Here is a 17,753-nt window from a genome sequence, read left to right as displayed (position 1 = left end):
CAGCCGTTCCCCATCACACTTGTGCTGCAGACTCTTCACCAGCTCTGTTGCCCTTCCCTGGACCCGCTCCAGCACCTCAACGTCTCTCTTGTAGTGAGGGGCCCAGAACTGAACACAGGATTTGAGGTGCAGCCTCACCAGTGCCCAGTACAGGCGGATGATCACTGCCCTGGCCCTGCTGGCCACACTATTGCCAATACAGGCCAGGATGCTGTTGGCCTTCTTGTCTGCCTGGGCACAAGCTGGATCATGTTCAGCTCCATCAATCAGCACCCCCAGGTAATTTTCTGCAGAGCAGCTTTCCAGCCACTCTGCCCCAAGCCTGTAGCATTGCATGGGGTTGTTGTGGCTCAAGTGCAGGACCCAGCACTTTGCCTTGCTGAACCTCATGCAATTGGCCTTGCGCCATCAATGCAGCGTGTCCAGATCCCTCTGCAGAACCTTCCTACCCTCCAGCAGATCAGTGCTATTACCCAACTTTGTGTCATCTGCAAACTTACTTACAGAGGGTTCACTTGATTCCCTCATTCAGGTCATTGATAAAGACATTAAACAAAACTGGCCCAATACTGAGCCCTGGGGAAGACCACCTGTGACCAGCTGCCAACTGGATTTAACTCAACTCATAGAATCACAGAATCGGTAGGGCTGGAAAGCACCAGAACTCTTTGGGCCTGAGCACCCAGCCACGTTTTTACTCAGCAAATAGTGACACCCATGCAGGCCATAGGCAAACAGTTTCTCCAGGAGAATGGAAATGGTATCAAAGGCTTTACTACGGTTAAGATAAACAACATCCACAGCCTTTCTCACATCCACTCAGTCCATTTAGTCTGCTTTGGCCTAATCTGCTGCAGTATACAGTATTTATTCCTCCTCTTGAACATCATCTGAAAAGTATGAGCTTCTCATCCTCAAAAAGAGGTTCAGATCTCGTGCATTCAGTTTGGTATATGCAAGTTACCTTTATTAAGTTACACAGAGCTTGTCTACAATCAGAAGGAAACTGGCCCCCTGCTGAGGTTCAGTATAGGGACTTTTGAACTGAAAAAAAAGGGGTTAATTAACAGTAGAGACAAACCAGTTTCAGGACAAGTGCTGAAATGCCAATAGCATCTTTGTAGCTAGTCTGTCATGCCTGTAGTATGAGTCCATTAGGACACGTTCTCATAATGCTGCAAAAACTACTTTAGCACTATTTCAACTGCACTTGATAGCACTGCTCTTAAATGCGTAATGCTGTGTAGCAACTTATCCTATTTTATCTTGGCCTGATATGGAATAAAAACATCTGTGAGATGGCTGCAACTAATAGCTGATCCTTAACCACAGTTCCACAATGTTTCCAGCATCTCCCCAGTGACCAAACCCTACAACTGCTCTTGCAATAATTTTTGCTTTGAGCTACAGCATATATATTATCAGGGGAATATTTTGCTTTAGAGATACAAAGGCTATTTTCTGGCAGTTATTTTAATTTTGAAATGTGCTACCATTTAACTACTACAAAAGCCCTTTTATTGGCAAATTCTTGGGAGTACCTTCCAACTGCAGACAGCAACTTTCACAAAAGTGCCTAGCCTGTAGGAACAGCAGGCTAGACACCCACAATGTAGTGTCACCACCACTGACTGGGAAGCCTGCTTAAAGCAGACATGCTGAACCAGACAACTTTTAGCTACAACAAAAAGTATTGATGCAGCCTACTCAAAAAAAAATGAAACAAATCACAGTCATTTAAAACAGTTCAAACCCCATTTTAGGCAAAAACCCTAAAGCTTTATATAATAATGACAGAAGATACATTATTCAACACACACAAATAGTTAAATAATTTGGAACATAACCTGAGGGAGATTTGCTGCCGACAACCTTTGTCCTCTATAGCCCAAATTTCCTAATGCAAGCAGAGTCTTGAGAGACTACTTTTCACACAGCTATTTGTCCAGACTCTTGGAATATGACCTAATTGGTGGCCAGAGATTCAAAATGTGATGCAAGAACTACATTTCTGTTCAGCTTTTTTCATTTTGTATGTTATTTTCTTCTTAACTGTTTCTTAAAAGTTTTTTTATTCAATATTCACTGAAAACAGCTAGTAACTTAGGCAAAGATAATTCACTGGATGTGCTCTACAGAAGCTGAGCATTTAACTTCTTTTACACTTAAGACTCCCACTTTTTCCTAATATGAAAAATGAATGTGGTCTAAACTACTGTATTTTCTACTAGTTCATTAGAACTCATTTTTCTGTTGTATTCAACATATGCTGGCCTGCAGCAAGGTGACCAACTACTGCTTAATAGCTCATTGTCAGGATGCTCTTCCCTCTTCTATTTCATTTGTGTTTTCCAAGACAAGGAACAATTTAGTAGTTACAGAAGCAAACTGGACTCTAGACAATTCAAAGGAATCCGTGTTGATCAAGTTCTAGCATATGCATGTACACACAGGAATATAAGGTCAACAAAAGCACTGGAAATGGACAGATTAATCTGACTACAGTATACAGTTGAAAGTTTTCAAGGACCACAGTGGTACTCTACTAGCAAGGCAAACAAAAATAACTATATCCCATTTTCTGCCTGTTCTTGCTTCTTTTTTCTAACAGGCACATAAAAATCATCAGGCTTTCCATTAAAAAAAAAAAAAAAAAGTATAACAAACCCAACAAATCCATTTAAATATGATTCAAAGATTTCGACCAATAATACATATACATCTGGCAGTAACATGAGAGGAGGGGTCCTTTTTTTAATTAAAAGCATCAACTTCTAGAATACAGTTTAATTAAAATTTGCATGGAAATAATAGTTTTATTACACTTAGCAACATTATCTAAAACTCATAAAATTCACGTAATGTGTTAAGTTAGTTTTAACGGGTTGTAATTAACCCTACTTAAAATTAAGAAATACACTGCAATAATCTACAACAAATTAATACAGTACCCTACTCTTCCATGAGGCTTAACAGGTGTCTAGAGAACTGACCCTGAAAGAGTGGACAGCCACACCAAATTCCTTTGTGAAGGTTTCCTGTCATAATGCAATAGAAATCTTTGTCCATTAGAATGTTATGTCCAACAGAACATCGATTACTGGATATTTTATGACATTATGGAAATTTCTCTTCAAACTTAATTAAATCTACAAATGCAAATTTAAAAATAATGTTCTAATTTTTTATGATTTTGTTTCAGGCTCTACAACAATATTGAAAAAAAGACTATGTATCTAGAATGTGCACCTACAACACAATATTACAGTAAAATACTTTTCAGTCTGACATTTAACCTAATGCTTGAAAGAACTACTACATTAGCTAATGTATCAAAATGAAACAAAATTATTCAGTTGCTGCTACTATGAGATGTCAAAAAAAAACCCCAAAACCCCAACAACTATGACGTATCTTCAACTTGATGAGAACATATAATGACATTAGAAATAACCACTTCACTTAAAATTACCTTACACTAACATTAAGAGAATAAGTAGATGTATTTCAAATTAGTATCACTTTCACTCAACTGGAAGTATAAACACTCATAGCCACACAGGGTAATGAATAACCTTAACTTAGGATAATGCACATTTAAATACAAAATGGAAGATAGAAGAGTACTTATTCTGTAGGTATGTCTTTGCACTGCAGTCTCTTTCAGAACTATGTATGCATCACCTGAGGTCACAACAGGGAAATGTGATACTGTAAATTTAGGCATTACAAAACTTCTATTTAGACTTTTTTTTTTTTAATGTTAAGGAACAGTGCTACAGTAATCAAATACAATTCATAATTTATTTAGGAAAATGTAAGTCTATTGACTTGGTGAATCCTACTCACACAGTAATTCATGAACTCGAGTACATGAAATAAAATTTCCTGAATCCTAAATTATGCAACTAGATTAGCAAGATAATCAAGTTTGCCAGAACAGAGTATTATTTTTTTCCCTAATTTTTGAACTCAAAATTATACTATTACTTTTTAAATTCAGAAAAAAACTTTGCAAAAGAACTGGTATTTTTTACCTATGAGTAGATTATTGCTATATTTGTATTTCAAAGCATGAGAAAAAAAATGCCTTAAAGAGTTGTTAAAGTAGATGTGCTTTTTACCAGTTAAATGAAAGCCAGCTCAACTTGTACTTATCATTACAAATGTCCAATTTATAAATAAAAATTCCAAGTATTTCTTAAGTAGCTACTATAGCTTCAAGGATACAAGAAAGTACACACAATATGAAGTGTCTGGTACATATGATGGGAATGTTTTTTTCCTGAAGATTCAAAAGCGATATGAAAACCAAAGAAAAGCATGCTTCTGCTGTGATGCATTCCCCCCAGAAGTCCTACAGAAATTATGCTATTGAATAATGTAAACATAAGTGTCAGGTTGCATCTAGAGTAACAGACCACACATTATGGAAGAACTTACAAGAAAAGATTGCCAAATTTCTGATCTGCTACTGATTAGCAGAAGAATGTCATGCATTTGTTCCTAGCTGTAATCTAACCTTCATGCATATTCAAAAGCTACAGTATATGTGCATAGTAACAGTAATCTTGCATGATGCTTCTTTACACAGTTTCTTTAGTAATATGGGTCCTAATGAAGATAATTTCAGGAAGCTGGCAAATTCTGTGATTTCACCACAACGAAAATATACCCAGATTTCAAAAAGAATATGCCTCTTATAAAATACAGTTTATACTGGTCCTTGGCTATAATATAATAATAATAAACAAGGCACTCATCATTTTATATGGCTTAACACTCTGAATGTCACATTTCCTTCACATATTTATGCTTCACTAATGTTCCACTTTCAATAACGTATGAAAGATTGTTGCTTTGTAATTCACATTTATACAGCTTTCCTAGAAGAACCCAATACCATAGTGAATGCCTGTTGTGCAGAAATAACCCTGAAGGCTGTATCATAGCAATATGCAGTAGAAAACCCTTACCAATTTTTCATCAACTGTGATGAGTTGCGTGTCTCGAGTTTGGTCCTGTGCCAGCCGCCATGTGGAAGTGCTCAGTGACCTGCAGTGCGAGACCTGAAGTTAAAAAATGATTCATGCAATGAGAAAATAGAGGCAGACAAATCTTACATAAACAAGTTACTTTAACAATATCCGTCTTGTAAAAAAAATTGAAGAGGGAGAGATGAGGGCACAAAAATCCTTTTTCTCCCCAATTAGTTCTGTCTGCTGAGTTTTTGGCAGGCTCCCACTCAGCAGTTCACAACAGGCTGCACTTTATGTCAGCCTACAGGCTCTCTGTCACAGACAGACTGCCAGTGGCAAGGACTGTACTGCTCTATATGAATGTACAGTAGCTGGTTTGTCACGAATAGACAGCAAAATACAAGGCTGCTGCAAGCATTCTGGAACTCTGATCCTTAAAACGATGGCATGAGAGGAAAAAAATCATAAATTCATTTGCAATGGTAAAGCATCAGTACTACACTTTAACAATGGAATATTAACAAATTTAAAACAAACAAACCAACCCAACAAAAAACAACAAAACAAATCCTAAGTGGATAATTGCAACAGAATTTTCTGATTTTGAGTGGGCAAAGCTCACAATTGGTTTGTTTCATTTCTAAGTTGGTATGGGTCAGCTTATTTACACTGAAGAAATATGATTAATCTTCTTGCATAAGAACAAAACCTGTAAGGTACAGATGGAAATATAGAACCCAATTCCACATCACTGAATTAAGAAGTAAAATTTGCCCTTAATTTGCATTATGTTACTGATATCAGGATTGGGTCCTTTTAGTACAAATTATCCTTTGGCAAAATAATGCAACAGCAAGTTGCATTATTTGCAAGCCAAAAAGCCCAATTCTCTGAGCTAATAATGTGCTTCACATTTAATTAAGGTCATTTTAAACAAACAAGGCACAAAAAAGAATATAGGCAACTGAACAGTAAGAGGGATTAAACCACTTTTGTTTCAACAGTTCTTCAGATGATTACTTAAGTTGGAAGCCAGACATGCTTGCAAATACAAATGAACTTTAAGAATTTTGCCTATGGGATACTTAAAACCGTATTTCTAGTAACTTAACGCTACTGGTAATGATTACGTAATTTTTGAGGAAACCATCGATAGGTGCCTCTAAGAACACCACATCTTTCAAAACGAAATTCTAAGACTTTCAGAAAATCTGCAATACTATGCAAACTAACTTTTTCCCACTTAAACTGTAACAATCAAGAGTGTGAAAGGTGTTTCAGGACCAGATAACCTGCACACAGTAATTCAAAACCTGTAAATTATAACAGCATACTTTCTATTGCATTCTACATGCATGGAAACATGGAAGACCTGACTGGGGAAATGGTCTCTCCAACAAATATATCTACTACATCTTCTAATCTCTGATCCCTCCCTAATTTTTGTCGACTCTGGTGAAAATACATTTCAAGATACGAACTTGACCATTTAATTAATCTAGCCACACTGCATTTAACATATTAACTAAACAAGCATTAAATTTCCAGACAATATTAGCATGGTAAAGTTTTTAGGAGGCAAAACCTACACTAGAAAGGAATTTGAATTTAGCCACAAGAATCTTACAAAACTACGCAACTGGAACAAAGTTCAGTTCACTGCTAATTCAAATGTAGATTCCCACAAATCTATACTTCTAACACAGATTACACTCTACTAAATTACCTTCCATCTGCCAATAACAACTTCAAAAAATCTCCACTTCATGAAAAATCAAACTCAAAGCACAAAGTTTACAGAATGATCCAACTTCTTGACACAGACAAACACATCTATTCCTATTTAAAATGACAAAATCTGTCTAGAAGGCTACTCTGAAAAAGAAGATGAAGTTTTTAAGTTCAAGGGAGCACAAGAATTTTATAAACATCCAAATGATAACTCCTCACTCAGCTCAAAAATCTCTGTCCCAGACAGCTTCTGGCTCGACACAGTTGTCTTTTTTTTTTTTTAATTTGTACATGTAAACCAATACGTCATAAAAACAGAATAGACAGATATTGCAGTATGCTACAAGAAATGGCTCCTAAATGGTCCTCATTCAAAAACAGACCAAGGGAGAATTATCTTAAAAGCCTTCAGAACAGCAGCATTACACTTGAGTTCCTGTGGTAAGCAGCTGAAGCTACAAAATTTCCAAATTTAAACCAGGCAAAAACATAGTGATATGAAAATTAGTTCCCCCCCACCATAATTTTAATATCAAAAGTTGTATTCTGCAGGTATTCTCGAGCTTCATGTGATACAGCATTCATTACACTACTTAATATGTGGCCAAAGGACACTGGATTATGCTATCAAATTGGTCCTTTCTGGATAGAAAATAATTTAAACTAGGGATGAAGAATTACTCTGAATCTTGTTCTGTCTGATGAATATGTAAAGATTTGAGTATGCCAGGATTTAAATAATAATGCTGATCAGAATTCTACTTTTTCTTGTAATATACAAGCAACCTGGAACAAAATTTAGCACAATTCAGTTTTAATTTGGTTGTTTGGGTGAGGGTTTTTGTGTTCATCAGCTTTGAAAAGTGTAAAAGCCATTCCCTTCCAAAATCATTTCTCTTTATAGGGTAACCTATATTTGCGGGGGGGGGGGGAGGGGGGGGGGGAATAAAGGTTCTATACCATTATAGTTGATAGGGAAGAGCAGGGTAAAATTCTACCAGATTAAGGGTGGGCAGAATCTCTCTCTGAGATGCCTCTACAATGCATACAAAGGGAGCTGATTTTTCTACTCTTTTTTTTTTTTTTTTTTTTTCACAAGATGTCTCTGTTAACTGGGATAAATTGCAAGGTATCACACCTCACAGCTTTCATGATGTTTTAGCTCTTCTACTACAAAAGCAGGCAGGTGGTTTAACAAACCCAACTTTTGCTCCTATTAATCATTTTTCAAAGCCATTTCTCTTGACTACATCATTCTGGAAAAAAAACAACTGTTACTGGAATTTGCAATGTATACATTTCTTAAATGTCCAGCCTTCTGTCCATCCCTGGTTGCAATGAACTGGCAAGAACATATTATCCTTAAGAATTTCCTATTTGAAAAGTGGCTGAAAACTGGACTAGACTAGGAATGTGAATCTTAAGCTCATGGAGGCCTTTCTACGTAAAAACACACAAACCACAAGTTTTGTTTTAGAGATGACAGGCTCTTGATATTTACATTTGTTCCATCTCTCACAGATAAGTAACCTGGAGCTTGGAAACACCAGCAACCCTGAAACACCATGTGATCTGAAATACTACTATTTAGAAGTTAATAGAAAGTGTTACTTCATTTCCAGAGTGCTTGTTTAATTTTCAGCAGGTTTCACTGCAGGTTTGTCCCTAATGTCAGGCACTTAACTGAGGAGACAACCAGGAAACACACCTCTTTCACAGTCCCACAATGACAACTATAATTTCATTACCATTTCCCCTTAAAAATTGTATAAACTTTACAACATTCACTTACCTTCAAGGTACATGAATATGCAACCTAAATCACTGAAGTGACCATTCAATTTAAACCCTTCATTCTGTCCCCAACAGTAATTCTCACAAAATCCCCAATACATACGTGCCTCTGCTCATATCCACCTTGACCTTTACATAGCTTTTGTGACAGAAAAACCTGCAGGAGTATAAAATATACATTCTCTGGTCCCATCTCAAAAGATTCTTTACCTTTCTGGAGGGTCAGTAGTAGAAGAAAGGAAATCTGTTTTCTTGCTTTCTCTTTGTAAGCAATAGAGTCTACATTATCCTGTTTCGCCTTTTTTTGACTGCTTTTGTATTTGTTTTTTATTCCTGTGAAAACATCTTGCAAGGAGGCCTTAAGAACAGGAAATTCAATTTCTTACCCTGTTCCAGGACTAATCAAACTGATTTAAAATTACTGTAAACAGAATACTTTAATAGTAACTAGACCAGCAATATAATTCTTAAGTTCAGAAACTATACAGAAATTTTTAAATGTAATAGGTAGCAACAATAAACCCTACTATCTTCTAGGGTCATTACTGTCCCATTCAAAACACAGATTCGACAAACTTCCTTCACAGTTACTATCTAATAAACAAAGTATGACGAGACTCCAAACTGGCCACAGCTCTGTAGTGATCTGCCCATTTTTCTTACAGTGAGCTCCCCCGTGATGAGCAAACAAGCTTTTAAATGTAAAAGCCTTTTAAAACAAAAACCCTTCAAAATTATGTAGACAAAAATAAAATTAAGGTTTAAAAATAAAAAGTCACCCTTTACGTCCTTTATGATCTTGCAGATATTTTTCCACATTAATGTAACGGCTAATGCAATTTGCAGGTTCTTGGATTATAACCAACCCTTCACAGGGTCTTCTAGTCCACCAAAAGTTTTTCTTTCACTGAGGCACAGCTGTAGGGCTGGTGAAGATGCCACACTTACCCTACAGGGACTCAAACAGCAAAATTCTCCTCTTGCTGAAGTTTGGTTTTTTTGGACCTCATTCTTCAGATGCGTCTGGAATACACTCCTTCTCCCCAAGCATACTCCCTTCCTCAGATCCCCTAGTCATTCTCTTAATGGAAGATTTCTTCTTTGTTCTCTACATGTTAGCCTGCCACACAAATATAGGGGTGTCTGTGATTCCACAAATATGGTTAACTTGCATGAATGTACAGCAGCTCCTCTGGCTATAAAGACCACCACTCAAACTATAATTTGGTTTACAACTAAGGAAGTGGTATTTTCTCTCCAGTTGGTACCACTGTGTTGGGCATTTAAATCCCTTAAACTTGATCTCTGTGATTCTGTATCACAATTTTCCTCTATTATCATTTAATAATTTCTATCATTTATTATGATTCCATCATCCTAATTTCTGAGGTTCACTTAAAAGGTAACTTTGTATAATAAAATTTTGTCTTTGCTACAAATATGACTGATTATAGTCCATCTTCAGGATGAACTCTGCTTTAATATCTGCTTTATACCCTTTAATGATCTTTCTTGGTTTCAGTGTTAGGAATTTTAAAAAGGTGAAGGTTCCTTTTTCCATCACAGTACAGAGTTGTTCAGAGAGGCATTACAGACCTGAACATGGCATCTACACCAGGTTCTGGCTACAATCAGTTATTTTAGAGTCTCACAGTATGTCTAAATGTCTTTTATACTGTGTAGAGAGGCAGAAGCAGAAATTCAGCAAAGACTACACTTAAGACTATTAAGGTCTTATTAAATACTTGTAAAAAACCTCTTACATTAGCTCAATAATACAGAACTACTAGTGAAGATGTGAATTTGTAGAGTTGAAAAATTTCTACAGGTATCGCATATCCCGGAAAAACAAATGCTGTGATCACCTAATCACATTTCTTCCAAGGGAAACGTGTACTCCCCTTCTAACACCATCTGCTATTCCAGGTCACAAATGGGTTCCACATCTCTGCTACACAAATTAAGGGGTCCACTGAGAAGCCATTCTCCAGTTTTCACTACAATATTGACAGTCTTGACCTTAGCCCAATGTAAGATAAGGCCACTGCAAAGTTCCTTGTTACAGGGTACATACTTATGTCTCCCCTTCTTACATGAGCGGCCCCACCTCTGCTGGCACCATTAACCAGTTCTATTAGGGAAACCAAACAGTGAAAAAAACGACAATGAAGTCTTTTCTGGTATCAGGACGAATAATATTAAGGCATCAAACTTGAACATTTATCTTGGTAGTTTTGGGTATCAGTATTTAATCTCTAAAATTCAGTGTATTTGAACTTCTTGAATATCTGCTAAATAACCAATGCTTAACCACTATATACTTTTTAACTCCATGAACAGAAAAATAAATGGAAGTCTTACAAAAGAGAACGCCTACCACAGAGCCTCTGGAAATGTCACGAAGAATCCCCCACAAGCCCAGTGGAAGATGAGAAGCAGCCATATTTACAAGGCATGAATTTGCCTTACACAAAGAGCAAGGCTGTAATTGTGATCTTACACAACACCCAGATGCAAAAACTTGTATTTACCTGATTTAATTCTGTAGCTGAAATTTAATTCATTGCACACAAAAAAAGGCTCCTTAACCTCCTTATGCAACATATCTGACTGTTTGATCTATTAGCACCCCCTTTTGGTCAACTGTTGGAGATATGTTGAAGAAAACCAGATATATGCAGATATATATATATATGCAGAAGCCATGATGAACCATTCAATACTTTGAACACATAATCATTCTTAGAAAACCAACCTCTTTTAATATTATGGTATTTATCGGATATAAGGTTCACAGCATACAGCCACCATAAAGACATTAAATTCTTAACTAAAAGCACATGAAAACACTGCCAGCTCAGAACTTCCACAGCATCTAACCTAGTCTCACGCTGCAATTAAGCAGACAAGAAACAAATCAGTAGTATGTTCTCACATAAAATACAGACATTAATGACTGCCTGTTACATGATGTCAAATACAGTACAGATCACAGTATTCAGCTCCAACATAATGCATTTTTATAAAGACAGCTTGTAAAGTTGAACTTGTGAAAGACTAACTTCAACAGAATGGTACAATACTACCTTGGTATTAGATTCACTATTGTAATTAAAGTTATAAAGACTTAACAGAATCAATGGTATTTTATTTTTATCAGGATACATTTACTACTATAATGCCAAACATTGCCTGTGGAGACCAAGTAGTTCTAGTTTGTAGTATGAATTGCATGAGTAACTTTTGGGTTTGGAGGAAAAGCAACTTCTCCATTCTCAGACAATAATGGCAAATCATGATTTTTCTTTTCCCTACAAAATGATCTTAAAATTACGAACACAGTAAATTGTGTTTCTGAATGGATTAAAGGAATACCAATTTATTTAATCTAAACTGTTGAAACTTCTGTATTAAGCAGCAAAAACCAGACAAAACTGAAACAGAAATACATAAACACTGCTTCTACTTGCTAAAAAGTTTATATGCAAGAAATAGTTGGTCTTTTTTTTCCAGATGTGTGTTTGGAAAACAGGGCAGGAACTGATTGTGCTTTTCTGCTAGGCAAATCTGTGATATGAAAAGAAGCAATGGTCATACAAATGTACTGAATAACCATGAAAATAATTTTAAGCATTTGACTTGTGGCTTGTAACTGTGTGTGGCCATCATACTTGAAAAATCATGGCAGTCAGGTGAAGTTCCTAACCACTGGAAAAAGGGAAATATAACCCCCATTTTCAAGAAGGGGAAAATGGATGACCCAGGGGATTACAGACCAGTCAGTCTCACCTCTATGCCTGGCAAAATCTTGGAGCAGATTCTCCTGGAAGGCATGCTAAGGCACATGAAAAACAAGGAGGTGGTTGGTGACAGCCAGCATGGCTTCACTAAGGGGAAATCCTGCCTGACCAATTTGGTGGCCTTCTATGATGGGGCTACGAAACTGATGGACAGGGGCAGAGCAGTTGACATCATCTACCTGGACTTGTGCAAAGCCTTCGACACTGTCCCACATGACATCCTTGTCTCTAAATTGGAGAGACATCAATTTCATGGGTGGACCACTCGGTGGATAAAGAACTGGCAGGATGGCTGCACGCAAAGAGTTGTGGTCAATGGTTCTATGTCCGGCTGGAGACCAGTAACGAGTGGTGTCCCTCAGGGATCGGTGTTGGGACCGGTCTTGTTCAACATCTGCGTCGGTGACATGGACAGGGATTGAGTGCGCCCTCAGCAAGTTTGCCGATGACACCAAGCTGTGTGGTTCAGTTGATACGCCAGAGGGAAGGGATGCCATCCAGAGGGACCTCGACACGCTTGTGAGGTGGGCTGATGCCAACCTTATGAAGTTTAACCATGCCAAGTGCAAGGTCCTACACCTGGGTCAGAGCAATCCCAGGCGCAGCTACAGGTTGGGCAGAGAAGAGATTCAGAGCAGCCCCACGGAGAAGGACTTGGGGGTGTTGGTCGAGGAGAAAATGAACATGAGCCGGCTTCAGTGTGCGCTCGCAGCCCAGAAAGTGAACCGTATCCTGGGCTGCATCGAGAGGAGCGTGACCAGCAGGTCAAAGGAGGTGATCCTGCCCCTCTACTCTGCTCCCGTGAGACCTCACTTGCAGTATTGTGTGCAGTTCTGGTGTCCTCAACATAAAAAGGACATGGAACTGTTGGAACAAGTCCAGAGGAGGGCCACGAGGATGATCAGGGGACTGGAGCACCTCCCGTATGGAGACAGGCTGAGAAAGTTGGGGCTGTTCAGCCTGGAGAAGAGAAGGCTGCGTGGAGACCTCATAGCAGCCTTCCAGCATCTGAAGGGGACCTACAAGGATTCTGGGGAGGGACTATTCATCAGGGACTGTAGTGACAGGACAAGGGGTAACGGGTTCAAACTTAAACAGGGGAAGTTTAGATTGGATATAAGGAAGAAATTCTTTACTGAGAGGGTGGTGAGGCACTGGAATGGGTTGCCCAGGAAGGCTGTGAATGCTCCATCCTTGGCGGTGTTCAAGGCCAGACTGGATGAGGCCTTGGGTGACATGGTTTAGTGTGGGGTGTCCCTGCCCAAGGCAGATGGGTTGGAACTAGATGATCTTAAGGTCCTTTCCAACCCTAACTATTCTATGATTCTATGAACTTAGTGCACATCTTCAAAGCTAGATGTTAAATTTACTTGAAATTTAGAAACAGAATGATAGAATAGTTAGGGTTGGAAAGAACCTTAAGATCATCTAGTTCCAACCCCCCTGCCATGGGCAGGGACACCCCACGCTAAACCATGTCACCCAAGGCTCTGTCCAGCCTGGCACTGAACACTGACAGAGATGAAGCATTCGCAACTTCCCTGACCAATTCATTCCAGTGCCTCATCACCCTCTCAGTAAAGAATTTCTTCCTTTATCTAACCTGAACTTCCCTCTTTAAGTTTGAACCCATTGTCCCTTGTACTATCACTACAGTTCCTAACGAAGAGTCCCTCTCTGGGGTCCTTGTAGACCTCCTTCAGATACTGGAAGGCTGCTATGAGGCTTCCACACAGCCTTCTCTTCTCCAGGCTGAACAGCCCCAACTTTCTCAGCCTGTCTCCATACGGGAGGTGCTCCAGTCCCCTGATCATCCTTATGGCCCTCCTCTGGACTTGCTCTAACAGCTCCATTAATTAGGTGGGTATGTGCATGGCACAAGCCTATACACAATGAAAACAGCTTGAGCTGAGGTGCAGTTCAGGCAAAAATTCACAGAGCTAGCTTGGATTCAAGTCAGCACGCTGGCAAGCGAGGACTGCACATCTCGAAACAGCTCTCTAAATGTCCCAGGCTCATACCTGGCTGTTCCTCCACGTGGCTGGACATAAACTCAGCCATTATTTGCAACTAAACTTCTGAGAAAAAGCCTTTTTTCAGTGCTTCTAGACCCCCATACGCACAAGTCAAAAAGTGTATCAGTCGTCTCTCCCAGATTACAGCACACTAGAAACACTTCTAAGAGAGGGGCTTAACAGGTTAGGAATAAAATGACCCAAAATTATTTAAGTATTTTTGTAGGAGAAATCGTAAAACTCATTGTGAAAGGAGATCTGGTATACTACTTTTACAGAAATAGAATACATGACTTATAAGCTGCCCAACTGCTGACATGTGACAGGAACTCTGAACTACTGCCTGTACAGATGCTGATCAGCAATTTTATTTCATGCTACTCTCCAAACCAGAAGACCTAGTATTAAGAAATTATCCACAGATCACAATATGAGAACAGCAGGTTCTCTGTGAACCAGTGGAAAACTCTTGTAGGCAAATCAGACAAAAGGCAAATAATACCAGAAATGCTGCATAGCCCGTATCAGCTATCAACTGAATTTTACATTATCTAGTTAGAAAGCCAAATAAAGTTTAAAAAGAAGAGGCAGAAGTTAAGTAGGCAGTAAAGACAAAATACACAGGTGACATACTTGCTCTGTTTGTGCTTTCTAAATGTCAAAATTCTCCCCACACATACACATTCAAGCATTCATACAACTAGACAATAACTAAAAACTATGCTCTCTTTATAGTAGGAACAACGAAAGTCAAAGGGTTTAATTCCAAAACTGTGAGGAATGAAACTAATGTTCTACAACCCACCTCTGTCTTAGGGAAGTTTATGCATTTTGAACAAGAGCCTTTGAATAATGCAAAATTTAACAAAAAGATTCGTAAAGATTCCTCTGTGTTTGCAAAGTGGTTTATGGCATACTACAGTCCTATATTTCATTCCTATCCTTTCCTCTTGATTTAGTCTATTTGACTGTACTTACAGGCTTAAGTAATACTTATTCTAATAATCTAAGGTAATAGGAAGGTCTGTAAACCACGGCATATAAACAAAGGTGCTTCTTTCTTATTTAATGCACTCAAAACCACTGAACTGTAAACTACTAGAGTGCAAAAGAACCTTTTGAAGTGTTACTAGAAAACTGTATCTTGGTTTATAATGGTTCACAGAACTCAAGGAAGCTGTTTGGCTAGTAAGCCTCACTTGTGGTGCAGCTATGAAAAAATTTACTTAAGAGCCATCTGTTAATTTCTGTTTGTAGTGTTTCATAAAAGCCACTTAAGAGACAGCCAAATGCCTCACAAATGGCATGTGAAGCAGGTCACTTTTCAGAACTGTATGCTCTCAGCAGTTTTTACAGATGAGAATGGGAAAATCTAGCTAGTATTATTGTGCATGATTTTATTTCATCCTTTGTCAACTTTGCCGTATCTCAGCCTCCTTACTCTTCAATTTCCTTACTGACATTAAACTTTTGTCCTCAACTCCTCTTTGAACTGTTGCTATTCCAGTTATCAGGTACCTTAGCCACTCTCCTTAATCACACCTTAATCACACCACAACCCATTTCTTACTCCTTGTGCATGTGCACATCATTTCTTTCCTGACATATTTCCAACTTACTTTTAATACACCTGTGAGTTGAACAACTCCCATGATATTTCAGTAAATCTTTGCTTATTGAGTTAATCGAGTTACATGCAGAGAAGATACACCAATGTTGCCATCTTACATGCAACAATATAATTTGAGTTTTCAAGTCAGACTGTGGTCCACTATAAACAGTCTGAAGACAAACCCTGTCAGATCATGCGGTAGGACCTAAGGGTACCAACAGGTCTTAACAGCTGTGAGTAGCCTCACCCAGAGCATTCATTGAACACCCCGGCCTGCAGCTGTGGAGCTTCAGTTACGCTCATCTCTGGGCCTTCAACCACTGCCTCAGCAACATCATGAAACGCACCTGCCTCCAGCCCCTGTGTCTGAGCCTGGCTAAATCCCTCACCCAAGCTGCAACATGACTACAGTCCTGTTCAGGCCCGTTTGCCTACATGGACTTCAGACACACTGCAGATTGCTCCTGAACCTGTCTTCAATTCCTTTTGCTTCTGGATTCCCCAGATGGACCCTGGAGCTTTCTCATGACTTTGCTATGTCTGGGATTGCTGATGGACCTTATTACCAGCTTTTCTCATGTATAGATGCTGTGGCTTAATGAGTGAGGGCACTGTCTCTGCTGGGATCACCCTCAGCTCCCATGTTACCCAATCTTCAAAAGCAGCAGCCCTTACTGCTCCCTGACATTTTACTAGTCATTAATTCCTATAAAATTATTTTTTTCCCCAGTGTATGCAGTATATTAACACTTGTTTTCAGCCTCACTACTTTGCAACCAAAGCACAGGAGTTACTTTTATGTAGCCTTTCTGTAATGACAAATTTTAAATCTTATCACTTTTAAAAAGATACTAACTACACAGGTGTTTTGTTGTGGGTACCAGTGTGATTAATTAGCTTCTACAATACTCATCTGTCTTTAGCTTAAAAGAAATGGTTACTGCAATGTAAGCAACCTATGCAAGTGTCTCCAACAGGAGTTGAAAAAAAATTATCACATCAAAACTTATATTCAAGTGCAAGTAACAATTACATGGCACTAGTTTAGAGAAAAAGAAAAAATAAAAGTTCTTTCTTCTACAGAGTACTCTATCAGCCTCTGCAGTCTTGTAACAATTCTTTAAATTGATGAAAGATTTATTATTGTTACAAGAGTAATATAATGAAACTCCCAAGCTACTTAAATGAAGTCTACTTTAAAAGAAAGCTTGAGTGCTCTGTTGTTGTTAATTTTCTTTTGATTTACCAGTATTAATGTAAACACATCTTACAAGCATTTTTTCAGAACTCACCTTTGAGAACAAAAATAACCTTGTCAGCTACCCTACTTGTGTGTTTGCTTGTACTCTTACTTACACACTGACTCCTCCACTAGTATTATTCTTTCCTTTTGCTAGTCTTTTTTTATACTCTTACAGTTCAAGCAGCTATTAGCTCTCTGAAAGGAGAATACTAGCCTTGCTATTGCCCACTCTTTTCTAAAGTGGAATAAACCCTTAAGGCAAAACTTGTGCTTCAAATTCACAGAATCAGAGAATGATCTGGGTTGGAAAGAACCTTAAGATCATCCAGTTCCAACCCCCCTGCCATGGACAGGGACACCTCACACTAAACCATATCCCCCAAGGCTCTGTCCTACCTGGCCTCGAACACTGACAGGGATGGAGCATTCTCAACTTCCTTGGGCAACCCATTCCAGTGCCTCACTACCCTCTCAGTAAAGAACTTCTTCCTTCTATCTAACCTGAACTTCCCCTGTTTGAGTCCATTATCCCTTGTTCTATCACTACAGTCCCTGATGAAGAGTCCCTCTCAGGCAGCC

General features: G+C 38.6%; 1 protein-coding gene across 1 annotated transcript in view; it reads right to left on the bottom strand.

Annotated features, from left to right (window-relative positions):
- Positions 1–17,753, bottom strand: part of NDUFS4 (NADH:ubiquinone oxidoreductase subunit S4) — a 49,842-nt gene that overhangs the window by 21,625 nt on the left and 10,464 nt on the right. Inside the window, exon 2 of the mRNA XM_080637432.1 lies at positions 4,977–5,055. Coding sequence (XP_080493558.1) covers positions 4,977–5,055 — 79 coding nt within the window. The remainder of the gene's footprint in view (positions 1–4,976; positions 5,056–17,753) is intronic.

This window comes from Psittacula echo, assembly GCF_963264785.1.
Source record: "Psittacula echo genome assembly, chromosome: Z".
In the NCBI taxonomy this organism is placed as follows: domain Eukaryota; kingdom Metazoa; phylum Chordata; class Aves; order Psittaciformes; family Psittacidae; genus Psittacula; species Psittacula echo.
The sequence above is the reverse complement of the archived record's forward strand: the minus strand, read 5'-3'. Positions and strand labels throughout refer to the sequence as shown.